The sequence below is a fragment of the Lonchura striata genome, chromosome 3 (genome assembly GCF_050655825.1).
Source record: "Lonchura striata isolate lonStrDom1 chromosome 3, ASM5065582v1, whole genome shotgun sequence".
Taxonomy (NCBI): domain Eukaryota; kingdom Metazoa; phylum Chordata; class Aves; order Passeriformes; family Estrildidae; genus Lonchura; species Lonchura striata.
In genome coordinates, this window is record NC_140705.1 from 53,029,079 (window position 1) to 53,055,846 (window position 26,768).

The window sequence follows — 26,768 nt, forward strand, 5'->3', positions numbered from 1 at the left end:
TCCCATCTGAATCAGTCAACAAATGCATAAAGCAAGAATTTCTGGAATAGCCTTCATTTCCATAGCAATAGATTGAGAGATCAAACACAAGATTTTCAATTACCAGCTAAATTTATACAGTAGAAGAAACCATAGTACTCAAAAAATCCCTAATCAAACAAAACCACACAAAAATAATTTAAAAATAATCCACAAGGCCCCTTACTCAGATTCTGCATTGTGGAAAAACAGGATAAAAACACAAAGACTATGATAATCTAATCAACTTCTGATTTTCCTTTTCTGTGTGCATGAGCAGTAGGTCTTATGATAAAAGCTTTCTTTTGAAGGCTGACAATTTGTATGATATATTTTAGAAAGTCCTAGTTTGTAAAGAAATGGAAGCAAAAAATATTTTTCACAGTTCTCACTCACCCTACTTCTCCATATATGCCTGCTAGATAATTATGTGTTTTATGATTATAGCAGGAAGCAATTTAAAACACTACTTGAATTTTTATTTAAAATTATATAGTGTCCTCATTGCTTACTGGGTTGTGTTATAATTATTTAGCTTAGCACCAACCATTAAAAAAGTACATCTATTACTTACTGAATGACATGAGACAGATGATTTGCTTGTTAAATACTGTTTCTAACTTCTTCCTTTTTTGTTTGCATTTGTACTCACTGTCGTACTGCTCTTGAACACCAAAGTGTTTGTCTAAGCACCAAACAATACAGACTGGTGGGCCTGGCATTATAATTCAAATTAATGTATGTCTTCCTAGATAATAAGCAGATTTCCCCAAAGTTTCATAACTTCACAAAACAAAAAGCTTAAAAATAACATACAAGAAAGAACATTTTTAATAGGTCTTTACAACCCATCAAGAAGTAGTCAATAGCGAAATACATACTGCTTAAAACCACAGGATTTTTTTTTTTCATGCAGTGGCAATTTTTGAAGAAATCAATGATTAGGCAAAAGCAGATTTGAGATTTATGATGCAAATTTTCTTTCTGTAAATTTTCCTTTCCTTTCCAGACTACAATTCTGAAAATGGGCTTCAACTGTTCTTGCTTCATATGACTTTTTTTAGCATCTGTTAAAATAATAGCACTTAAAAATATGGCTTCTAACAGGCAACAGTCCTTCACAACTATTTAAAGTTGTAAAATTTCAGATAAAATACTTCATCCTCTGAGGGTGTCAGATCAAGCTACCAATTAGTTATCATGGAGGAAACTATTCCAGATCTACATGGAAGTGCCAGGTTTATACTATCAGGTAAAGAGTGGTTTGGTGGTCAGAAGCCACTGATGGACTGTCCTGAGCTGGCCTGCATACATTGTCTGGGAGTGCAGTAAGGTTTACAAACATAGAACAAGGAGGAAAATGAGTTGGTTGAGCATAAGCTGAATGCCTCAGTCTGTACGCACCTTTTCCCTGGGTACAGAGTCTCTGGTGCTGAAAAACCCTTTAAGATACAGAATGCCCAAGATTTCCCCAAGAAAGGGTCTTTCTTTTCCTACCGAAAGCACTGAAATTCAGTATCATGCAGGTCCCCAAGAAAGGGTCTTTCTTTTCCTACCGAAAGCACTGAAATTCAGTATCATGCAGGTACAAGCAGTGCCCCGAGCACACAACAGCAGGAGCAAACATCATGTGACTCCACAGTCAAGCTCAAGAATTCAAGGGCAAATCTCAACTTCTCATCCACAAAACTGAGGTGCTGGTGAGGGACCAAATAACTGGAAGAGCTGTTCTGCACTGGCAAGGTTTCCTGGGGATAATAAACCTCACAGAGCTCATGGCAAAGCTATGCAGGCACAAGCAAAACTTTGAATCTGAGGTGGAAGCCAACAGACTTGTGTAGCATTCCGTTAGGTCTCTTTTTGAAACACAATAGGTGATTTCTCAATTTCCTTTCAAAAAAATCTCAAAAGCCCTGCTTCCTACAAATTGATCTATGTAGGGCTTTTTATAGTAAGTTTCAGGTGACATCTTCAATCAGAAACATAGAGGACTGGGTTCCGAATGAGAGGAGAATGCTTTCCCCAGAGAAAAGTGCTCGTTCTCCTCCTCCGTATTTTCAGGTCCCCCGAAAATTATCAGTGGCAGTAAAGTGTTCCCTGGCTGTGCAACACAAGGGAAGAAAATAAGGTACTGAATGTAAAATGAAACAATTCTTTGTATGTTCCCAAGGGATGCCTACATACAGAGCTGTAAGGTATTTTCAGTTCAAAATAAGAATGATAAGAAAAAATAAAAGATGAAAGATAGGACAGAAAAATAGAAAAAGGAAAAATTAGTTTAGAAAAACTGAAGTAAAACTTTTTCTCCGGATGCCTCAATATAATTGTCGCCAGGTACTTTTTATCCTTTATACAAACCAGCTTAGCTCAATTTGAAAACAAAACATTGTGTCAAAATCAAAGAAGAGGAGCAATTTCATTTTGAAACCACTGAAATGAAATATTTAAGCTCCCAATATTTCTCCTCAGCAGAAACTACTGGATGAATTGCATCAAAACAAGCAAATAGCTTTGATCAATACTACACTGTGTCTTCCAGTTAATACACTATTTGCATAAGCAATTTCATAAAGCATTACCACGAGTGCAATTGAGACCACAGAAATAAGTCAATCTGCCTACTGGGTAATTTGCTGTGGGATGCAAACTATGCCATTGCTTACAGTCAAAGACAAGAGACAGAGTAGCCAAAGAAAAAATTACATTCCCACAGGTCCCCCCACATCTTCCCCCAGCCAGTGATGTGGCACTGCCATGCATATCTGCTGAAACAACAGGATGGAAAGCTTTTATGGCAAAATATCTGGGATGTATCTACTTTTCCTTCCAAGAGAAAGATAGAGCTAGAGCCTATGGGCAGGTGGTCCTGTTACTGAAGATTGCCCAGACTAGACATGAGGATCAAGGATAAGAGCAGATTGTCAGCCAGGAAAGGTTGAAAATGCACAAAGTCACAATGATTGCAATTCCCCAGAAGCATAACCCAACCTAAAACTGCATCATTATGTCCCAGTTTTGCATTCTTTCCCTTGGTACAAGCATTACCCCAAGAGAGCAGGCGAATCCAGATGAAGCCTGGTGAGGTAGCAGGGCTGCCCTTCAGCTGCACCACATGGAATGAGTTTCTGCAGGCAGTCAGCCACACCTTAATGGAAACAAATGCTGTGATGCAGCTATTCGACCACTTGCCATGAGGAACAACTCCATTTCACATGGAGGGCAACTTCACTCGAAAACAACAAAATGAGCTCTCCTTCCCCACAGACAAATGAGAGGAGCCTGCACACACCCCGGCATGGCGAGCAAGCGATGTGATTCTCAGATACCCGAGTCCAGGAACAAAGTGAAATTGTTCTGAAGCAATTGGTTTCTGTCATAAAATTTCTGCAGAGTAACAAATTGAGCTTGGTCTTATAATTAACAATTTCAGGGGCTTTCTAGAATATGAATCAGAAGGAAGCAAAATTTGAATATTGCATTAGGGAGAGTTCACGTTCTAGTAGCCCTATGTGGACTGTCAGTGTGCCTTCTAGTAGCTCCTTATGATTTATCTTCAACAGCCATGGGCTGAAATTACCAGACTCCAATTACTTTGCTTCCCATGTTCAAGAGAAAAAAGAAAAAAGTTACGTCAGGCCTACCACAGGAGATGGTTTAAAACGCCCGAGGTAGAGAAAGTAATCTACTGTTCTCTGACATTTGCTGCCTGAAAGTCATTCACATTAACAACCATTCAAACTTGTTTAGTGCAAAGCAATTGCTTCTATTTTCCTCTTGTCAGTAACATTAGCTTCAATTCAAATTTAACTCTTTGAAAATTTCCAAATGTAAAATGAAATTCAGTGAGGCTTGTCAGGGACATGTAAGGGTCTTGACAGAACATACTGTGACTGAATTTTTCTTCCTTAATCTGTTAATTTTGAAATGTCTATTTTTGAGGGAAAAAAACCTGATGATCTACACTTTTTTTACTGTCACAGGGTAGGGAATAGATTTATGATGATGTTTACCAGACTCACATTTTAATACCGCTCCTAACGTAACAAGGACTACGGAGGCAGAAAAATGGATGCGCTCAATTTAAACTAACAAATTAAGCGATTATTTATGAGAACAACTCGAGGTTTAGTTACATAGCAAAATACATTTAATAACTTAATATCCCATCACTGTGAGTAGACTTGTATAACAGGCCATTAACTTCTAAAGACTTTGGGCTTATAAGGTTAATATTTTCAGTGAGAAGGGGAAGTAGCTTAGATGGTTAAACAACAGTAGCTGTCACAGAAAGATCACATAGACACTAAGGACACTGGCTTTCATCAACATTCTTTCTTCATATGACACCCACTCAAAAAAAGCTTTTTTAGTTTCTTTGTAGTTAAATAAAATAAACAAACAGACAAAAAAACCCACAAGATATACACACAGCCTCAATACTATATTTTTGGCATAATGCTTTTAAGAATAAAATTCTCTAAAGTAGTATTACTGATGTGTCTTCTGAACATGCTCATATTGGCTGGGGAAGTAGGGACTGCAAGATCAGAGGGGAAAATTAGTTTTTATTTTGTTTTCTATTTGTGAAATCAGGAAAAAAAACCTGCGTGTAAGCTCATGTTGTCTATGATAAATTCAACCATATTTCAAGCAAATTAGCACTGTTAGAGTTCTTTATGGTACAGCATAATTCAAACCAAGAAAAAGCCAAATAATTTCTTACATGCTAGAAAATGAAAGTAATAAAGCTCAGTATTACATAGTTGATTGCTTCTAAGCACTGTACCTTCATTATTTTTAAACTAGTAGTAAAATAATTGTCAACAATAATTAACTTTGAACAGTTTGGGGGCAGTAGCTGGTTTATAGGCTAAATCAGATGGGCTGATATGAGTCTGATAACTACAACTTACACATCAGATTAGACATTACACAAACATGGCATTTCTTTACTCAAACAAACAATTTTCTGGGTTTGCAGTGCATGTCAAGATGCCAGCTCCCTTGGGAAGACTGGGCAGTTACTTGAAGGTAGGAGGCCAGACATCACTATAACTGATCAAGACCCCAACATGGCAGCTAATTGTTTTGAAAGAATTTGACCTACTGCCTTATATTAACAGTAATATCACTATCTTTACTGAGGGATTCAGCATGAAACTGGAAATGTTCCAGTTTTACTGTTTGTGCCACCTATGGCACATGGCCTATGTCACTGTAGACAGTTTGATCAGGGGTATCTTAAAATATTCACATTCTATGATCTAGGCAGAATATATTTTTGTAGATATACCTCCAAGGAAAGGACAGAGAGATAATCAAAATCCTGGTCCTGCCCTGAAAGCATTATCAGTGCAGCAGTTAGTTAATTAATGCCTGTCTGCTGGCAATTCTCTCCCCAAAAATCTCCACCAGTACAATGAGTAGATCTCATTTCCTACAGTGAAAAATTCAAGCAGTTCCAATTAAATTGGCAAAAAGGGTGACTCCCAGTCATGTGCATGGGTGACTTTGTGTGGCAGTAGGCAAAGGGGCCTTGTGTGATCTTTTCTGCTCTCTCTGGTGAAGGGAAGGCCAGATGGTAACATCCAGGAGATACACAATGATAAGAAGACAAAGGACAATAATGCCTCAAGCCATCTATATGCAAAGCAAAGTTTGCAGTCAGAACATACCAATAAAATTAGGTAGAATTACTGGAAGGAAGCTAAGTAATGCAAAACCTGGTTTGGTTTTAAGGAAAGAACTCACCCGTTCTTGGAACAATATTCTGTTGTAAAAACATATATAGGAATGCAATTGCATTTTCTGAAGTCTTAAGACAGATAATTCTAATTATGTCTATACAATTGATAGACCTTCAGACTTCTGGGGGAAAAAATCGTCACACTGAAGGCCTCTAGAATGATTTTATTGTCTTGTTCTTTTGTGTTAGTCTTTCTCAAGAAGTTGTGTGACAAATCCCACATTACTTCTTGCATTACAAAACTCAGGGACCATTTTATGTGACATAGATTGCTCTGCTGTCATAAAGCTTTGCATAAAACTCTTTGGGACTGTAAATGGAGAAAATGAAAAGAAAATATTGTTGATTAAAAAGCTCAGAATATTAGAGTATTTAAATTTTCAGACATCAGATACATCTGTACAATAATATAATACAGTATTTTATTGCTGATTTTCCACTTATTCTAGGGCATCAAATACTATTATTCTTATGCAGTGATAATACCTTGCAAGTTGATTATTCCAACTAATTTATTTTTATGATTCTTGATAATATACTTTTTTCATTTTTGACAAAAAAAAGGAGTATGAATTAAAGATGCTGTTTAATTTTTGCCATTTTTACTTTTCAAGAGAATGAGCAAACTTAGTCTTTCAAAAAGTAGATTTATTTCATAGAAAATGATTGCTTTCATTTATTAGCTATATCACATTTATAGTAATTCAATATGTTCTCTTTCAATCAATCTATACTGTTAGTTTCTTGAGATATCTGAACTTCAATGTTATTCTATTCTCTTTTTTCAGCTATTTTCCTTTGGAATTGCACTGTAGCTATAGGAAATTTAGAAAAAAATGAACTACCTATCTTTATGATTTTCTTTCAACTACATGAACTGAGCTATTAAGAGAGGCAAAACCAGTTTTGTGGAATTTGTCAGCTTGATACAAAGGTTTTACAATTATAAGCAGCAGAGACAAGGATTTTTCAGAAGCAAATTTTTTCAGTGTTTACAGAAGTAAAATTCATACCATTACAGAGTACCTTTTCTAACAGAAAACATAGGATAATACCATTCTAGAATAACCCTGGTGGTGTAGACTCTATGTTTTGAGAATTTACTCAATTTCCTGAGCTCAGGTTTGCATGCTGAAAGCTGAACTGCTGAACATTTTTGTATACTAAGTAATCAACTTGAATCATCAGCTCAACATTCTACCTAAGGAATGCAATATTCTCCAAATACTGAGTTTTCTAGCTAGTCAAATAAAAATGAGAACGTGTTTCAATTTTATTTATAAATACCAGTGGGTCATACCCCATGGCACTTTTATGCACTGAGGTTATTCCAATTAGCTAGAGCTTTGGTTCCACCAAAAATTCTGTGGCCACTGTGGAGCATAAAGTGCTTAACAGGTCTATGTCAGATTTTAAGCTGAGCATGTGGTTTCATTCTATTAATGCTTAAAGCAAAGGATAAAAATTATATAAAGTCCTGACAAAAGGTCAGAAACCTGTGACTTGGGAAGTCCCTTCTCTTCAGTTTCAACAAGTGCTGAACACATCCTTTAAAAATCACATAACCTAACAAAATTCCATAATAAACTGAAACAGTAAATCACTGTTCGTTGTCTTATTTTGGATATGTTAATTTCCTTGTTTCTTTTGGATCATTCAAGAGTCCAAGAACAAGAAATGAAAGGGCTGACTCCCTGTGGGAACCCAGGGCAAGGAGAATATCCCCCTATCTGCCCTGGGATGCTCTGACTCCCAGGAAAACACTGACTTTGACCTTCATTCATGGAGAAAACTTCCAAAGCCTCAAGGTAAACTAGAAACCACAAAAGTGTGAAATAGATTGTAGAGATTGTAGAGATTGTAGAGAGTAGTGCAGTATGTCACATGGGTGAATAATTTAGGTTTCAGGATTTTTAGTATGCTATAGATGGGTTCAAGATGGAGGACATAGGGTGCTGTTTCAAGTTCCTTTCTTCTTGCTTCTTCTTTCTCTTTCTTTTGGGTTTAGGTGGTATCTTGTAATTGGGTAGAAAAATCTGCATTGTGGGTCTTTAGGGGTCAGCTTTTGGGTTAGAAAGGGAAAGAATTTAGGTCTCACTTCTTAACTGGGTAACTTAGTTTTTGATTAGACTTAAAAAGACCTTGCAGCATGAGGTTGTTGGCCATTTTTGTGCTGTTTCCACGCATGCAAGGTCTGGGCACAGAAAGTGTGCTGATGTTTTGATAAGATAACAACAGAGGCTGAAGACCAAAAAAGTCCAATGTGTCTCTCATTCTTGACACAGAACTGCTCCAGAAGGGTCTCCCGTGCCAGGGGAGTCTCCAGGGAGTTGCCCAACTTGGGGCCTGCAAACTCAAAACTCCCCATCTTCTTCCAATAGTTTGTTTTTTTCTGCCTTGTCATCAGACAGCAAAACCCACATAAAACTAAAAAACCAAAACTGTAAGACTGTATTACAAAGGCAGTTGGGATTGGTGTTAAGGAGAAGAGTGACCACAAGGGAAATAAAAGCAGGCACTAATGCTTACAGGACAGAACTACAGCCTTCCTTTGATTCACAGTAGTTCACATGCCCAGACCTATTTAAATTTCCAGGTCCAGTATCTGATTCTTAACTGGAAATTGAAATACTGATATAAGAGAAAGGTGGAAACCAAATACCCCGGAGTTGAAGAGTGGATAAGAAAAATGAATGAAGTGGTAAAGCACATCCAACTCATTGCCATCAGCACTAGGGAAAATGTTTGAAAGGAAGAAGATTAGGAAAGTTCCATTGCATCCTATGCTATGGTTTATATTTTCTGAATAAAATTAAAAATTCAACTTCCCTCCAAAATCCACCAATCCATCCATCACAAAACACCTTTTATCATCCAGAAAAAAAAGAGACAAATGACTGCAAGTTGAAAAAGACCTTCTTAAAGATATACTTCTGTAATTTACTTCTAAAACTCAAATCTAAACTTACAAAGTGAATAAAACTACAATTAAAAAAAAAGACGTTTGAGGATGAGGAAAAGGCTGACTGATAAAATAAACACTTGAGAGGAGTAAATGGTGAAACAAAGTAGAGATGGTTTTATGTTATATCCCTTCCTTTTGGACCAGCAGAAGTTGAGTAATATTTCAAATGTAGGATATTCACAATGTTGTAATTTAAATTACAAGAACAAGGAAACAAAATCCATACAGAATTACTTCTACTTAATAATAAAATATGTAAAGCTAAATTTTTTTCTAGTGTCAATTATACTGGCATGCTTGGTAGCAAACATTTTTAAATTAAATGAGCTTTTCAACTTAAACAGTGTAAGAAAATGCAGCCTTATAGGCTGTCATAAGAAATAACTTGAAGTTAGCACTTTACTTAATTATACAAATGTGTAATATGAAATCGATTTCTTGTGCACTGTATTAGTGCCTTGTTTATTGCAAAATACTTTTGTATTGCTTTTGTCAACATAAATTAGACTTACACAATTTTTTCTAACACTGTTAAATTAAATTATGTGCTTTGCAAGTATAATATTAAACCAATGAATTAAGCCTCTAAATTCCATTAAATCATTGTATTTCCTTTATATTCTATAATGGAGCCTGAAAAATCAAAATAGTTCTTAAAAGATACCTTCCATAAACTGCACCAAGAGCAACTGAGCTTTCAAATTGAAATAAAAAAAATTAAAAGGGGAAATTTGCATCCCATCTATAAAAACTTTAAAATTTTCAGCAACTCTTTATTCATTAAAAATCAAACAGCAGAGAGACTGCTACCTGCAATTAATTTTCAGCACAGCTTGCATTATCATTCCAAGGTCAGGTTTCATTGGCCGTGCCTCAGTGGGAGCTTGGTTTTGAGATCACTAAACACTGCTCACAAGGGAAACATCATTAAACGTGTACTTGGAAAAGTGAAATTACTTGCAATAGAAACAACTGAAAAACTCTGCTATCCTGTCTAGACCCTTTTACCTTCCAGAGAGAAACAGGTGTCTTTCAGTAAGAATTCATGAGCTGCCAAATATACCTGTGATGGAATACTTGAATCTACCCTTAAGAACAGTTTGACCTTCTGACCACAGATCTAAATCCAGGTCTTATGACATCAGATGAAAACACAAAACCAGTGACCAATACTTTCAGGAAGGATTAAAAGTAGAACACCTAAGAGGCAAATTATGCACCTAGGGGGCTGGAGGGAAAAGAAAGAGCAGTGACTCTAGGGCACTGCAGAGATCAGCAGCAATCTTGACAGACAAAATTACTACACTGCATGCATCAGGCAAGGAAGTCCAACCTCTTCAATATCAGTGGTTGGGATACTGAAATATTCATGCCACAAGTTTAATGTCCATCTTCAACTGGAAAACCAAATTTTTCTACTTCTTGGATGCTTATATTTTTTTTCCAACTTTCAAACTGCATTTATTTATAATTTATATTGCTTTTCTATCCTTACTTTTATCTTTACCCCCTAATTTAATTTCTTAACATAACTTTTAAGATTAATAGTGCTTTCTCTCACCATAAGCAATCCTTACAACATAAGGACCTCCAAATAGTAAGATGAATTCAGGTTGCTGCAGACATCCAGGTAGCTGGTATCATTTATGTAACCCTCTCACATGACCGACTGAGACAAAAAGACTACTATGATGACAATGTAGAAAAATGTACTGAAAATAAGTGGCTGCTTCTTTGCAAATGATACCTTGGAGGAACATACAGTTTTGTCTATTTTTTCAAATTCAGAAAATACAACAGTTATGGATTTTTTTGCCTTTGTATCTATTGTAATACACTAGGAGAGAGAAAAATACTTCTAACCATCTGCCTGGTTATTAAAGACACTAGAATAATTTACAGAAAATGTTTCAGTATGTTGAAACTATTTTATTCTTTACAATACTATCAGAATATTTTTCCTGAAATTGATATATATTTCAACACATCTATGTGTTTATGTTCATATACACAGTTTTAAATCTCAAAACAAAGCTTTCTCTATTTCTTTCAAATACTTCTTCAGAAAATACAGCCAGCAACACCTATGAGTGGTGATGGACATTTGCTAGCAATTTCTGGATGTAATCAGGGACTGCAAGATTCCAATTCAGTGCTGCAGTCCAAACTAGTTAGATATTTTCCTTTCTTTGAACATAACAGAGAATATCAGTCTGTCTTTGCTTTTTCTTTTTTCCTCTGTAAAGCAGCTAAGCAAGAAAGACTGATTTTGAAGTATGTATTCCACCATGACTCATTCGGGAACTGTTGATGTTGGTTCTTCCATCTATGCCATGAAAAAATTCACTGCAAAAGGTAGACGAGAAAACATATGATCCCTCATTGTTCAATGCTGTTCCCTGACCCCAGCCTTCAAGGATGTCTTGCCTACTCCTACCACTCAGTTACAGCAGCACATGCCAGACTTTCAACAGCAGAAGTGCAGCAGGGATTTGCAAGGGACAGGTTGGTTCTTATGTCCTGCAGTGCCTCAATCTCTTCCCTAGCTTTACAGTACATTAGATCTCAACTGCTACATCGGTGTCTCACTACTTTCAGCTCTTTTGCTCCCTTAACCCACAGGAGGCTGCACACTATGCATTTTTCCCTGGAGGACACAGGAAGCCAGGAACAGCCTCTGCATGTGAGCAGCCTCATGGAGGAAGTAACAGAGTGCACCACCACCTTCCAGGCTACATGAGCTGAACAACATGGCCTAGAGGCAGCTGGGAGAGGAGAACATCAGTAGCTATTGTGGTGGTAAAGTTTTTCAACTAGCTCATTCCTAAGAAAATCTAAGATAGCTTTTCAAGCCCTCTCTTGCTTTCCCCTACTTTTTATTTTAAAATGAGAAATGGTCTCTTCTTGCATAAGGACTTAAGCTGTTTCCCTATAGTAGAGGATGGGGTGAAGGGGCTTTGGTAAGCAAATGTTGGCTTCATCACTTCTGGGATTTTCTCTGCCAGTGTGTAATTGTCAAGGCAGCAGCAGGATCCTTCAGAAAACCAAAAGGTCTGAGGGCCAGCAGCTAGAAAGGATGAAGTCAGCTAACTCTTGGCACACACAGTACCACAAACACAAATCAAGAAGTTACAGAATGTTAGAAAGAAATGGATTTTAGAGATGCTCTGTGAGCACCACAGAAACAGCAACAAAAAATGTATGGATCAATGAAAAGAACACTGATGGTGCAAGCCCTAAGGATAAGAACACACAGGAAAACAAATTTGGTAATGGCTGTCCTTACATCCAAGATCTTAAGTTGAAGGGGAAAGACATTAGATGACAAACAAAATTTTGTAGCCTTCTCAAGAGTTGAAGGGCTACTTCTAATGCAATTTCTACTTGCAATTTAGCTTGCAAGACAAAGGTGACGGTTGCTACAGAGAAAACTTCCACACAGGCAGATTTAGGAAATGTCACAGTAATGCTCCAAAATGTGCAAACTCAATTTAAGAGTTTGCATCTTTTATGCATTTTAAGGGAAATAATTCTCTTTTAAATGTCAAAACACATTTTTTATTAATTTTCTTTTTCTAGAACTGCCAGAAGAAACTTTCAAGTGAAAGAACTTGAAGGGTCTTCATGTCTACTGTTGTTGATTATAGCAAATTATATTCACAATAGTGAAATATTGCAGTAAAAGAGCAAAATAAAGTATTTAAAAGTTAAGAAATGCCACCTTTGAGATATCAGTAACAACATTCATTCAATTTCCTTATGCACATGCATCATATTATTATTGTCCTTGAGGCAAGATGGACAAATCTGTACATAAAAATACAATGTCAACCAATGTAGGTGGCACAAGATGAAAAAAAAAAAAAACAGACTATAAATAAAACTCTGTACTTCTGTACAGAGCTGTACTTCTGGCATAGAGCTTTTGAATAATCAAACTACATCACAAAAGGCACATCAAAGAATATCCCTTACTGAAAATTGTAGGCTCAACTAAATGCTGCAGCACTGGTGTCTTGCTGTACGAGCCTTCACACATATTTTGTACATAAAAGCACATGGTCCACCAGGCATTCATCAGAGAGCATACTGAAAGGTTTGCCTGGCCTGTAAGTTACTCATGTTTGCTAAATATGAGTTTAATAATCTACCATACGGTCCAGAATATTGTAGGGCAATTTATCAGTTTTCTGTACTGGTGCAGTCAGCTAAGGAAAAACTTACATTACGTAAATGACTGCTTTAAAATTAGAAAAACAGAAACAGAAGCATAATAAATAGATACTAAGTTACTAAAAAAGTTTATATGAATATGCATAAGATATCAAGTATTTAAAATGTTCTTATATTTGACTCAGATCAAGTATTTTAAATTTTCGGATACTTCAGTTATGGAATTAGTGGGTTGTCCATTATACCACAGATTAAGAAAAATCAGCAAGTTCCAGGATAGTACTAACAATAAAGAATGTTCTTTATTTTCCTCATTTTTATACATGATAACTTAATTCCTCCTTATAAGAATTCTAACCACTGCAACATAGTATTTATCTACTCATAATTAAGAGAAGTTTACTATAAAATATATTTCACCAATATGCAGAATACCATAACGACAGTGGATATTGTAATTGACAGGCAGGACCTGATTAATACAAAAGATGTAGAGATTATCAGCTACTGCAAGTACAGGTTCCCACTGAGAAAAAAAAAAAAAAAGAAAGAAAAACCAAAAAGAAGCACAAAATCCTGCCATAAAACCCAGCATGTGCTGGATTTCCACACTCCTGGGAAGACAGTTGAAAAAGAATGATTGCACCTCTCCAAGGTATTATGGGAGTTAGTACACAGCTAACAGGGTCAGACTGGAAAGGGACTGCAAAAGAGGAACCAGTTTGAAGAACTGCTTGTGGTTTCACTGATTTCCTAACTGGCAATATGTTACAGGCTACAAGAAACAAAGCCTCTCTCTTCTAGCGTATCCTCAGCACCTCTGCAGCCAGCAAAGGAAACTGGATAATTATTTCCCCATTTCAGTCAGTGTACAAAGCCCATTCACTACACATCAGCTGAGCTTGAGCAGAGAAACAACTTGACAAGACAAGCTGAAGCAATATGTGTCAAATAGATTGAATTCCAGTTTCATATTAGTACAGAAGAAGACAGTGCATGATTATTGCTTGGAGCGTGTGGTTGTTTAGGGGATAATGGTAGTACCTTAACACTGAGCAGTAATGGAAATTGTCTGTCTTGTTCTCATTCTTTCTGAGGCAGTCACTTGTGATATGTCTTGTTACACTGCCAGGTCATTTCTCTCTTCAGGGTCCTTAAATATCACCTGTCCAAGTTGACAATACATCTCTCCAGTGATGGCATTATGCTTTGTCCCTTGCTAAATATCTAGACACTCACTTTACTGAGGATGAAAAGTAACACATTACTTGCAGAAATTAAAATTAGAGGCTGGACACTATATTAGAGCTCTGTTTCCCAATGCTGCCTCTCTGCAAGGATGCTCAGACCTCAGTATCAAGACATCTCAATGTGCCCAGGCCAATCTCCTCCTTTATGCTCTTGTTTATCATAAAGGGGACTACTCCTAATGTTGCTAAATTCAAAACAATTGACCGAATTATTAAATTTTCAAACAACAAAATGTATATACAATGACTTTCATATGTTTTAAATGCCATCATGTTCACAGAGAGGAACTTCTATTACAGAAGCTGCAGTGCTTCCAGCACCAGAAACTGTTCTGTGCAGAAAACAACTCAGCAAACCCTGTTCCAGTAAACAGACCTTTAGCACCAGAGACAAAAGAGTTTCTTCATGAATTGTCTGTTCTATATTTAACTCCCACTAAAAGTCCACATCAGATGGAATAAGGCATAGCATGAAACACAGAAAGGATGGTGAGAATAAAAGGATATTTAAAGTCAGATTTTGTGCAATTCAAGGCTGAAAAAACAAGAGATTAGTTTTACGACAACAAAATGCACAACGAAGCATCTGATGTTTTCTAGTTTAAGTCTCTCCGTGAGGTAGACTTTCAGAGTGCCCTGTAAGATTATAACTTCCACAGAACCTGCACCCCATGGGATGCAGCAGCCCAGTTGAAGCTTCCCCCATGGGAACCCACATCATATCTATTTTTAACAAATTTTTAAATTACCTGGAGTCATTGCAGAAATTATTGTACAGACTTAGAATTCCCACCTTAAACTTGCAAATCCTTTCTTAAACACAGAGACAGTAAGCTGATTTGTGAAAGCAATATTGAAGAGTGATAGCACTTTTTTCCCCACTGTGGGACTGGATGAAATTAACACAGGAGAAAAAACCCTACATTTGTGAACTGCCTTAATTTAATGCACATGACAACTAGTAAATTCAGGACTAAATAATTCAAAGAAAGGCATAAACATCATGGCTTATTGATTTCTACACAATCATACTGTTGTATTTTTTCTCATTATATGAAGTACGTGTATATGCTCTAAATATGCCTCTCAGTAAAGTGACTATGAAAAATGTCACCATTTTAACTTGTCTTTCAAATACATATTCCCCACCTTTTCCAAGTACTGCTAGGCAAGATAAGCCACATCAAGAAAACTTTTTACTTGTTTCTTTTCTGTAGAGGTTCTTATACTATATTCATCACCATATGAACTGCAAACCTACAAGCATATTATGCCATATGAATAATTTCTACAACATATTATTCATTCCCTCATCCACTGTTTAGACAGAAGCATCCATATTTGCTTTAAATTTTTAAATTCTGTTTCAAGGCTGAAGGGAAAGAATAGCTGGGGTTGAAAAGGGAGGTATGGTCTTGTTAAAAAAGAAGCAAGAAAGACCAAACACAAAATGCTGAGCATCAGAAAAAGAAAACTTGGTAATGGCAACCTAAGAAGTCTTCGAGGTTAAGTGGCAGACACACACAGAAAAAAAGAACATGCTCAACTTTCATGATCCTTAATTATGGCTATTCAGCTGAAAACAGATAAGGGCTAAGGCAGAAAAAAACCCAAAACAATAACTTCAGGAATAAAATTATCTCCACTAATTTCAATACAGCATGTTTGTTGCATTCTTCCCACACTCTCCATCCACCCCTTATTATATCAACACTAAAAGTCAACTCTGCACAGGCAGACAAAGAGCTCCTGGTAACACTAAAAGTCGAATACAGACACTTTGCCAGTGATAAAACTTATCACAAAATGAATAAAAATTTCTCCCTTTACATATGATCTTCTTTGCATAAGATTCTCATTGCAAAATATTTAGCGTTCAGACAGATAAATCCAAGATCTCATTGCAGCTAGCACACAAAAGTAAGAAAAGTGCTTGCTCGGAAAAAAAAAAAATCATGTGAGGTAAATAAATTTGAGAAAAATTGCTGGGGAAACATTCATAGCCAACCCTGCTCTCCAAATAGCAATGAAACACCAAAGTGAACTTATTTGTCAAAGGTGATGCCAAAGGCCATAAACAAAGAGCAGGTTTCTTGAATTGCAGTTCTGTACTGTCTTCAAAGGTCATTACTTTAAGGAAACATGGTACAACTCAACTGATTATTTATTTGTAATCATCTAAGCTACTACAGGTTGTGAATTGTGAATAGAGCACATCATATTCCCAGTGGGTGGTCATACTCTAACATTTCAGCCTAATTGTTAGAGTTCATTTTGCAGACAAAAGAAGGTACATTGTCAAATATACTTTCACTAGTCCCTATCATTGAGCACAATTTCTCTAAAATAAAGGTAATAAACTGCAAAATATGTACTTATGGTACTGTTAGAGTATCTGAAATGTTTAATTATCTGAATGATAATTTAGCATGTTGCCTTTTCCAAGGGTAATGAAATAGCTTTTAGCAATTAATGACCTGAAAAACAGAATTCATAAAATGAAATAGTTTTCAAAGGTAACCTGAAATGAAGAATAATAGTATACAAAGAAATAAAAGGCTTATGCAGTTGGTTTGGAGATGCCAAACAAGGAAAATACATTTCAACACCATGAGGAATTACTTCCTAAATCACATCTGTATCTCTAAACTCAGTATTAATTCTGGTCACATCACACATAAAAACAAGATTTTTTTTCCAGATTTTAACTTTCTGCCAGCTTTTTTATTTTTGTTTTCTAATCCAGCTGAAAACAAACTCTTGCACAATGCTGTACCTTTAATTCCATAGAACTGGATGCTACACAGATTTGGAGAGAGGTTGGAGAGATGGGGATAAAAGAAATGGGTCAGAAGAAAAATAATTTGGCAAGCAGTTTCAAGATTAAAAAAGCTTTAAAACATACTCCAATGCTAAGGAAAGAGTGAGAAATTTTGTAGCCAAGGACTACAGGACTTCTAGTTCCAGTGCCTAAGTCTCAACCCTACTGGCCTAATGGTCCATGACTCTCACATCTCTTTTCCCTCTCTGTACATATAACCTACTTGTTTCTATTGCACTGCAAATGTTGTACTTGAAACATAGATAAGATTCAGCCAATTCAAACCACTGTAAATTGGAACTCAAGTCTTTTTTCAAGTGGCTTTTTTTCCTACAAGTTTCATAATATTCTGTAATTTGTCAACTTTATCATAGTTACATCTCCTTTATAAATTACATGGAACTGTTCCTGATAGGGCACAAACAGAAGTGTTTATTCAATTAATCCATAAAACCAATTTTAGATATATAAGCCAGTTCCTCTCCATTTGAGTTGATTTTATTTTGGTTTCTTAATCAAAATGCCTTATATCAAATTAAATGCATTAGAGAAGAACAATATCAGCTTTATTAACCAAAACTGTAATTTAATTTCTAAAAAATCAAGTTATTCTGACAAGAGCATTCTATAAATCTCTTGACTGTCACTAATTATATTACTTCCTTAATTCTTCATTAATCAAGTTTGGTATCGGCTGTTCCATTATTCTGTTCAGAATAAAAGTCAAGATGACAAGCTTTTAATTAGGTGAACCTGAGCCTTCATGTCAGTATTTTTAATGTTTTTTTTTCAAGTGATCTGGAGCTTTCTAGGACTGCTCCAGACCTTTATTTGAAAACAGCAAACAAAACCAGATAACATTAAGAGCCTTTAAAGGTCACTTTTAGGTTTCTGGACCTACTGATAATTTGAGGCGTAACTTGACATCATTGCTGCTTAATATGCTCCTCAACTCATTGTTAAAATGGAGGTTATTTCATTATAATTTCATACAAAAGCATCACATGGTCCATTCCCCCTCTCACTACCAGCAGAAGGATTTACTGAAAAATAAAGTGAAGAGAGTGAAATTCACTCAGTTCTGCTTCATGCAGTCTAGGTTCAAATTAAGTAAAAAGAATTATGCTGCTCACTATTAAAATGAAACAAAGTTTAAAAAAAATAAAAAAAGCAAACAAGAATTAAATAAAAACCAAATATTTATCTAACAGAAGAAAGACAAAAGAATTGACGCCTGTTGGAACCAGGGCTTTTGGGAAGAATGACATGATATCTCTTTGTAATGACTTTGGAGAGAGGGGGCACAGGAAAAATATTGAATGAAGGGGAGAGGAAAAATATTGAATGCATTTGGTAAATCTCATCAACATCCCGTGCCACAGCACAGACTGCTGGTACTGCTTTCCACTTCCACCCTTCCACTCCTGCTACTCACAGCCCTCCGTATCTAATCCACACTACTCTGCCAAAAGTGCCAAAATAACTTAAAAATTAGTATGCTTCAAAAACAGTTTAGTGCTGCAATGATCAGAGCAACTTAAAAAAATCTTATTAAAATTTTACCTGATTAATTTTTAATAGACTTATAAATGAAAATACATTAAAAACCAGTCCTATAAAAGTTTGTTTTATTTACATACTTACCAATTCTCAAATGCTATAAAATTAATATTGCATTCCTGAACAGTTGAGAGACCTTAATTATGAAACCAAACTGATGTATCAAACACACTAATCAATCATGATAAAAAAAATATTTATTTCAGCTGAAATTAAAACTAGAAGTCACAGTTCAAAAAAAGAAATGCAGTATTCTAAAAGGGAAAGACTATCTCAACCTGCAGTCATGTTTTTAAGAAACAGGCACAGATCAAAAATTTGTTGACATCAGTTCCCCAACTTTGCAGAAGCTCTAATCAGGCTATGAGTTATCTGGCCTGGGTGCACCCACAGCACTTTCAAGTGCTGCAATATGAATTATTGCCCATATCCATTCTTTTACAGCTGGAATGGGCACTGTGGATTAATGTACTGCAATATATTTTCTTGCCACAGACAGTGCTCCTCTTGGAAGTGTGATCTATTGACTAGTTACATGCACTTTGGATAAATCATGACTGTCTCAGTGTGCTGTGGCAGGCTCTGCTCTGGGAAAAGCCACCAAACAAACCAAGGTGAGGCAAGAGATGGAGAAATTGCTCCAGAGAGAGGGGAGCTCTGTGTGGTGTTGGTAGCTACTCCTATTCCTCCCCCTGCCTCACCACACCATGAAGGGATATCCTGACCTCATGTCCTTCACCAAAAAGAGAGCCAGTAACTTTAACCAAAGTCTTTGCACCAAACCCTTGACTGACCAGTGTGTCAAGTGCCAATGACCACAACCATGTCTTGCTGCAGGTTACTCATCCCTGCCCACTGCAAGAGACTTCAAAGAAGGGAAAAGTGGCCACTGCACACAACAGAGGCTTTGAAATGTTAGTGGCCATGTGAGAGGAGTCCCCCTACCCAGGTCTGCTAGCCTAACTCTTAAGCGAAGAGCATCAGAGTGATTTACTGCTGAATATGATACAACACTATAAAAAAATAGCCATGAACAAAATTATTCCCAAAAATGAAGCATGAGAGAATTCAGGGAACCCATATATTGTGTAATATGGCACTTGCAGTGATGCAGGAAGGTTTCCAGTTAGTGCAGAGGGAACTTGCAGATGCAAGTATCTTATAAATGATACTAAGCAAGGCTGAATACAGCAAACAAAAAAAAGTTGAAAACTAATTTAGGGGAGGTCAGTGTCTGAACTTGCAGTGTACTGCCAATTCAACTGAGTCATCAGCATTGCACTCCTTTGAAAAAGATAATACCATGCTTAATTTACACAATCTGACAAGAACTTGGCTGGGCAATCTGCTTGGTCTCTTGCCAGGTAAGTCAGATGAACTACAGTCCTTTCTTATGGATATAAGCATCATTAGGATTCTGTATGTGGTACGAATATCTCAGCAGTGGTAAGCAGAACAATAAGCAGAGCGTGGTTGCTGGTGCCAGGTGATGGTCCAAATCAGATGGCTCTTCTACAGGATGCCTTCTCAATAAGAATTCTAGTATTCAGTCTTAATGGGAATATGATGAAGTTCCTTAGTCCAGACTTTGTCCATTGTTTTAATATCTCCCTGCTCCACCTCCCCATATACAACCCGGTTGGTAAACCTATATGGAACAAGACTCTGGTGCATTTAGAATCTGATAGCAAGATCTTAAATGGTTCCAATTACTACCTGGCCAAAAGCTCAGAAACAGTCACAAGTGCCAAACATATTTGTAAAAGCAACAGCAACTTATAAATATTGGTGTAATGAGGGCTCTTCTGGAAAAACAAATGTAAAATAATTTTTTGAATATCATTAATTTAGTTTTATCTGTTCAGTGCTGTATATTGCAGGAGCCTCCTGTGATGTTGACTCTACCCAATTTTATAAACCCACTGCCTCATATTCCAGCATCCTAAATTCTCTTGTGCAGCGCATCACAAAGCCTACAGATCCAGATACCCACCCTGAACCCTCTGCCTTGGCTCTGCAAGTGTGAAAGGCAACAAACACTGAGTGAAGTAACACTGTGCACATCCCCCATCAGCACATGCAGATTCTATACAGCAATGTCCTTCTCACTCCATTCATTTAAAAAATAATTTACAATTTTTATGTAACTATAACAACATTTTAGTTCTCCAGATGGCCATGAAGGGTTACTTTCTCAATGGCAACCTCTCTGGGGTACCTCTGTTATAAATCCCAAAATTTATAACAATATCCCAATGATCAAAAGCTTTTGAGCTTCCTTTTGTTTTTCAATATTTTTCCATGCTTTGCTTTTTTTTGTTTGTTAGAGGAGAATTCAGCAGTATCCTGCACTCTGTGTATATTGTTTTTTAAATTAATACATGTGGAAACTATACACAAACATTCTGCACTTGAAAAGGCAGCAGAAAGCAGCCCAGCTCCCAAGCCTTCAAGTGCAGATGTTCATGTGCCAGAATTGCATCGCTGAACCAGCATCTCCTGCTCTGGTGCCTTGAGGCTGACTGCTACCAATAGCAGGTCTCTGTGACAGATAAAGATTTTGAACAATAAAATAACAATAATGACAACAGCAATAATAATAATAATATCATTGATAAATATTTTTCCTTTCTCAGCTCTGCTAAACCTATAAAGCTTCCCTTCTGTCCTTACTAATTTTATTATCAAGACCAAAAAAATGAAAACACATAGCACTCCGTTCTCTAACTGTTTTACAATTCTTCATGTTTTTCTGAAAAATCACACCCCTGTGCTGAACTTCAGTAAAGTAGGAGCAAGCAATTCCACTGTGTACATATATTAAGCTCTGGACAGGCTGAACTATTGACCTCCTTTGCTGCCAAAATATCAGTTAATCATAAAGCTGAGCTGTGAGCTGTTACTCAGAAGCAGCAGCCAACATTAAGAGAACAGCTTCTAATTTAGAGTTGAAAAAGCAGGCTAAGTGGACAATTTTAGATTATCACGTATTTTCTACACCCTGCCCCTCTCCCCTACCCCCTCAAGGGAAGAAAGGCGATAACAACTCAGAGGATAAGCTCAAAAAGACAACACACCAAAGCCACAGAAAACAGCCTTAAGGATTACTTCTGGTTAACGTGTTACTCTCTGCCTTTTGTTTTGGTGTTAGAGTCCTGGAGAAGTGAATAATCTGAGCAATGACCCCAGGCAAGAGGCGACGTCAGGATGAAATAAAGCTCAGGTGCCCTGTGAGGACCGAGGGGGAGGCAGTACCCTTCATCATCAGCCCGTGAGAACACAGTCCTTGGTTATACCATCATGGGTGGTGCTCAGAAGAGGAAATAACAAAGCATACACCTGGCTCTTACAGAGGGTAATGTAAGAAAATAGTGTTTTGCTTCAGATGTTTCAGGCTTCAGCCATTTAAAAAGACTCAGTGGTTTCATATATTTGATTGCTCAGCACTATCTTTAATCACAGACTGATAAAACAACACATCTAACAAAATGCTTTAGCTTCAGCACAGGAAAGATTACCTGGGAAATACCAGGTAGACAAACAGGCTGTCAGAGGACCTAACTAGTGGAAGAATTATCCCTTCATTAAAGAACAATTTTGTTTAGCATTAGTGGAAACATTTAGTAAATGAGTCACCAGACACTAGTTTTGCTATGAGGAAGACAGAAAATGATCTAAATACCTAATAATACAAGTGCATGTATGGCAATGAGGTAAGTATGATCATCATTCAAATCACTAAGGAGTAGAAATACATCTCCAGGAAAGCAGAGGACAACTGATCAATAATATGTTATTAAGGAATAGCATGAAATTATAAATACTGAATGAATTAAGAGGAAAAGGTATTATAAACTTCATTTGAAAACAATGCTGCTATTTGCTTAAGCATTAAACAGAGAGCAGAATAATAGCTTATTCTCATTGTTTTTTCAGCAAGTTTGCTGTTGCTGCTTGGAATGTAAACTTTAATCCTTACAATCTCATCAGATCAATGTTCACTAATGTATACTTTTAAATCTGTATAGAAAGCAGTCAAACTTCATGTTAAAAATCCATTTATTTTCCACCATTCCATATGATACTGAGCAGATAATCAATTATAACTTGTTCCAGAATTTGAACTAATATGTATAAAACTTGTAGAAAAAAAAAAAATTGAAAAAGAACATCGACAAAAAAGAGAGTACCTGTCTGAAAAATAAGTGAGCCTGTCAGAAATGAGAATTAGGAATAATTGAAGAAACTCCAGAAAGAAGATATTCCTGCAGAGATGTCATCTAATATAGCACAGTAAATCACCTGCCAGTCACTGGTACAATACCAGCAGCAGCAGATACTGCAGGGTGAGATATTCCATTATTACCTTTGCCTTTTCTTATAAATCTTCTCTTTGGAAGAGACTAATTTTGATGTTTATAATTTGTCTTTTTAAAGAAAAATATAAGTATATAAAACAAAAAAAAAAAATCATATTGATGAGCACTTGCAATTATCTATCAGAAGCCTTGGGAGAACACAGATAAAGAAGGTCTGTCTCATTTTCCAGACAGGTGAGGAGGCAGCAGGGCGTTCAATCTGGTTCTGTCCCTGACTCATCCCTGATGATGTGCACAATATTTCAGTCTTCACAAACCCTTGCTGACACACCTTATAACTGAAACTAGATAATAGTAATAATTATTTGCCTTCACTTTAATGAAATAGGAAGAATCAGTCTTACTGCAAGGTAAACAGCTTGAAATTTTATTATTATTAAAATAACGCTGTCACAGCAAGTTCAGAATTTTCTTCTCAAGTATTTTTTGATGTGCTTAATTTCATAGTGGATTAAATAGAGTTGATTTCTTTCCTCAAGCCAGACTAGATTTTGGAGCCTGACATGTGAGTGTTATATTAAAAAAAATTAAAATAAAAACCCACCCACAATAATATGATTTCCCCTACCAGGCTTTGAAAAATACGTCACATAATTGCTTCCTTTCCCACTAAAAATCTTACTTCTGCAACAACCTGGGTAAATTAAATTACATTTTTTCAAGTGTTAGGAAAACAATTTCAATTTGCTAGTCTCAGCTCAGTCTCTTTAAAACAGAAGCAGTTTTCCAACTCCTACCTTTTCAGACAACTGTCTAAGCCAATTCTGTGCAAAAACCAATGCTTTAACCTTATGCAGATGTCAAAGACCAACACCTTAACTGAGATAGACACGTAGGTGTTTCTACTTCACTGGAAAGACAGACAATTATAAATACAATCACCAACTCAAAAAAGGTGCCTTCAGCTAGATCTTAGTCTAGCTTCATGTATCAGCTTCTGACAGTACTGTGAGCAACTTTAAAACAGATTCTCTAATTTTCTGGAATTCATACCCACTGCCCTAGTCTACTGGAATTCCTGGTTTCTGGTCCAAACCCTGACACTCTTCCTTTAGTAAACAAAGTGAGTGTTCATCCATCAGACATCTGTCTTCAACTTGTGAAAAACCCTATTTCTATTTCTGATTCACATATGCACATATATACATGACACGTGGAAACCTGAGATTCCAGCTTGTCCTTCTGATTACTTTAATGTAATTTTGAATAAATGGCTATCAGCACTCTTTATGAAATCAAATACTGTGCCATCTTTAAAATACTGTCAGGCCCTAGGAGCCCTGAGACTAGGAGGGAAAAACCCACAATTTAATTTATGCTGATTTTCCTCACAGTCTGAGATTCAAATCTATAATCTTTCTTTCCTGCAACTATGAGACGTAGGTATTATCTTTCTTCTTGTGAAAGCTGAGATTAAAATAACTTTAAGTAGCTTTAGAAGGAACGGCATATAACACAAGTTGACAGTGCTTAGTCTTCTTGGTGCTGGCCACTCAGGGGCACTCCGAGAAGCAGGAAGCAGACTGCAGGGCTCAGCAGCACATGATTTTGGTAATAGAAGTCAAAAATTGAGAAAACATTCTATTTGTATTTTCAATTGTGTTCTCCAATTTAGAGACTCATAGAGTGTCTAAATTGTCCAGAGTTGGAAGGGACCCGCAATAATCACTGAGTCCGACTCCCAGTCCTGCACAAGAGAGCCCCAAGAGTCACCATGAGCCTGAGAGCTCAAGTGCTGTCCAAACACTTCTGGAACTCTGGCAGGCTTGCTGCTGTGACCACTTCCCTGGAGAGCAGTCATACCTATGGATTTTAGTATCTGTATTTTAGTTCTTGGAGATTCTGTCAGGCCATATGTAACTGCTTGGAAAAAGACAAATTATGCAAAAGTACACTACTTTTTTTTTTTCTCCCCACTATTCTATTTCTTAAACATAACATTTTTTCCCAGGCATTTTGCCTTATGTGCAAGTTAACTTAAAATGTAATTGAAAATATGAAGGTGAAAAAACAAGGTCAGGACTTTGCAGAAATCAAGAGGTCCTCTTCATTATGTGATGAAAAGTAAAATGTTTTCTTAGATTTCTAACTTCCCACCTCCTAATCTCCAAGGGTTAGCAATCTAGACAATGACCAGGCAAAGTGGAGGACACAGCAAATCCTTACTGATCCAGAAACCTGGGGATCCTGTGTGTGTGTAAAAGGGAATGCTTAAGTCCTGATACAAGTTAATTGGAGCCAACAGGCCTGCCGATCAATTAAACCACAAACTAAACAGTTTTTGATTTTTTGATAATTTTTCCAGGACAACACTCACCGGCACACTTGGTCCTGGTGATGAGCGGTGGTCCTGGCTGCCCTGTGCCGCCTTCGCCCGGGCGGGTGAGCAGGACCCGAATCTCATATTCGGTGTCAGGGTCCAGGTGCCAGAGCTTGTATGTTGGTGCATTGACAGCGTGGGTCTCGGTCCAAGTCCCGGACGTCATCCGGTACTCCACTTCTTTCAGGATAATGGGGCCATCCCCAATGATGGAGTTGGCATTCAGTTGGATGAGCAAGTACGTGGGCCCAACGCCCAGCAGCTGCGGGGGTGCTATAGGCCGAGGCGGCTCTGCAGGGGAGACAAAAAACAAACCATAGATAAAACAAAAGCTGGAAAACCCACTAAGAGGAGGGCTCTCTACACAGGAACTTGTCAGAGTTTGGTCAGCAAAGATTCCAAACCTCAGAAACAAATTCAAACTGACATCAGTGAAGAAGAGCTGAGGAGAATGTCAGAGGATGGAAGTGAGTGGTGCATTACTGGCATCTGCTCAATGCTGTATTTTCCTTTTAAAAATCTGAGACCACAAAATCCTGTCTGATTTATATATTGATGCTGCTTGAGACTTTTTTTTCTAAAAAAACTATGCCCATTTATATAATTTACTGTACCAATGACTTGAGATTTTATTTTATTGACTGAAGCCACATTTGCACTTTCCTTATAGAAAGAGCTGCAAGAGATGATACACTACCCCTGCACAGAATATTCTTAAAAATGAGTATCACTGCAGTTAATCTGAAACCCACTGGATGTAGTTAGGGAGAAGGATACAGACGCATATTACAGGCATTCAGAATACTCAGAACTGAGCAAAGCTGCCAGAAAAATGACAAAATAAAGACATATGGCTACAATGTGTAATATTTTATTCTTTAGTAAGTTACTACTGATTTTGAGACTTGAACAATAGGATGTGTGCTGTCTTTTGTCATCCCCTCTTCTCATCAGCTTCTGCCTGTCTACATATTTCAATGCAGCTGCAAAGTGAAAAAGGTAATGACAGACCAAATAGAAAGAGGTAGTCCCCCCTACCCTGAGAAATGTTAACATAGAAACATTGCCTCAGCATGATTTATTTTAAAAAACAATCACAAGCAACAAGTATATTTCTAATAAAATGAATTCACTGATAAACATGGAAGGTTCATTTTCATTCCAGATGGCTCATATTTCAGCTAATTTGTTTCAGTTAATTAGGCAACAATGCTAAATTCAGTGCACACAGGGGTTTCACATAGCAGTGATGCAGAACTAGCAAATCAGCAACTCTGAGCAGGTAGACAGGATCTCATGGCCAGTACATTAAAAATAACTTTTAACCCCAGACCATAAGATTTCCTTAACAGGGAACCCTTACATTCTACACAACAGAAGTTAAGATACATATACATTGCACCCAGGGATTTTACCTCCCAGGGATGATGCCACCAAGGCAGAACACATGGTGGGGAGTGGTGGACCTCCTTTGACATCCCATCCTCCCTGCATGATAAAGTTCCGGTTATGACTCCCTGGTTCTGTCTGCTTCTC

At 37.0% G+C, this 26,768-nt stretch overlaps 1 protein-coding gene across 12 annotated transcripts in view; it reads right to left on the reverse strand.

Annotated features, from left to right (window-relative positions):
* The window catches only part of PTPRK (protein tyrosine phosphatase receptor type K), a 376,393-nt gene that overhangs the window by 132,806 nt on the left and 216,819 nt on the right, over positions 1-26,768 (reverse strand). For all 12 annotated transcript variants that reach the window (XM_077782214.2, XM_085576521.1, XM_021547162.4 and 9 more), the window contains exon 7: positions 25,230-25,523. In XM_077782214.2, the coding sequence (XP_077638340.1) occupies positions 25,230-25,523 (294 nt within the window). The remainder of the gene's footprint in view (positions 1-25,229; positions 25,524-26,768) is intronic.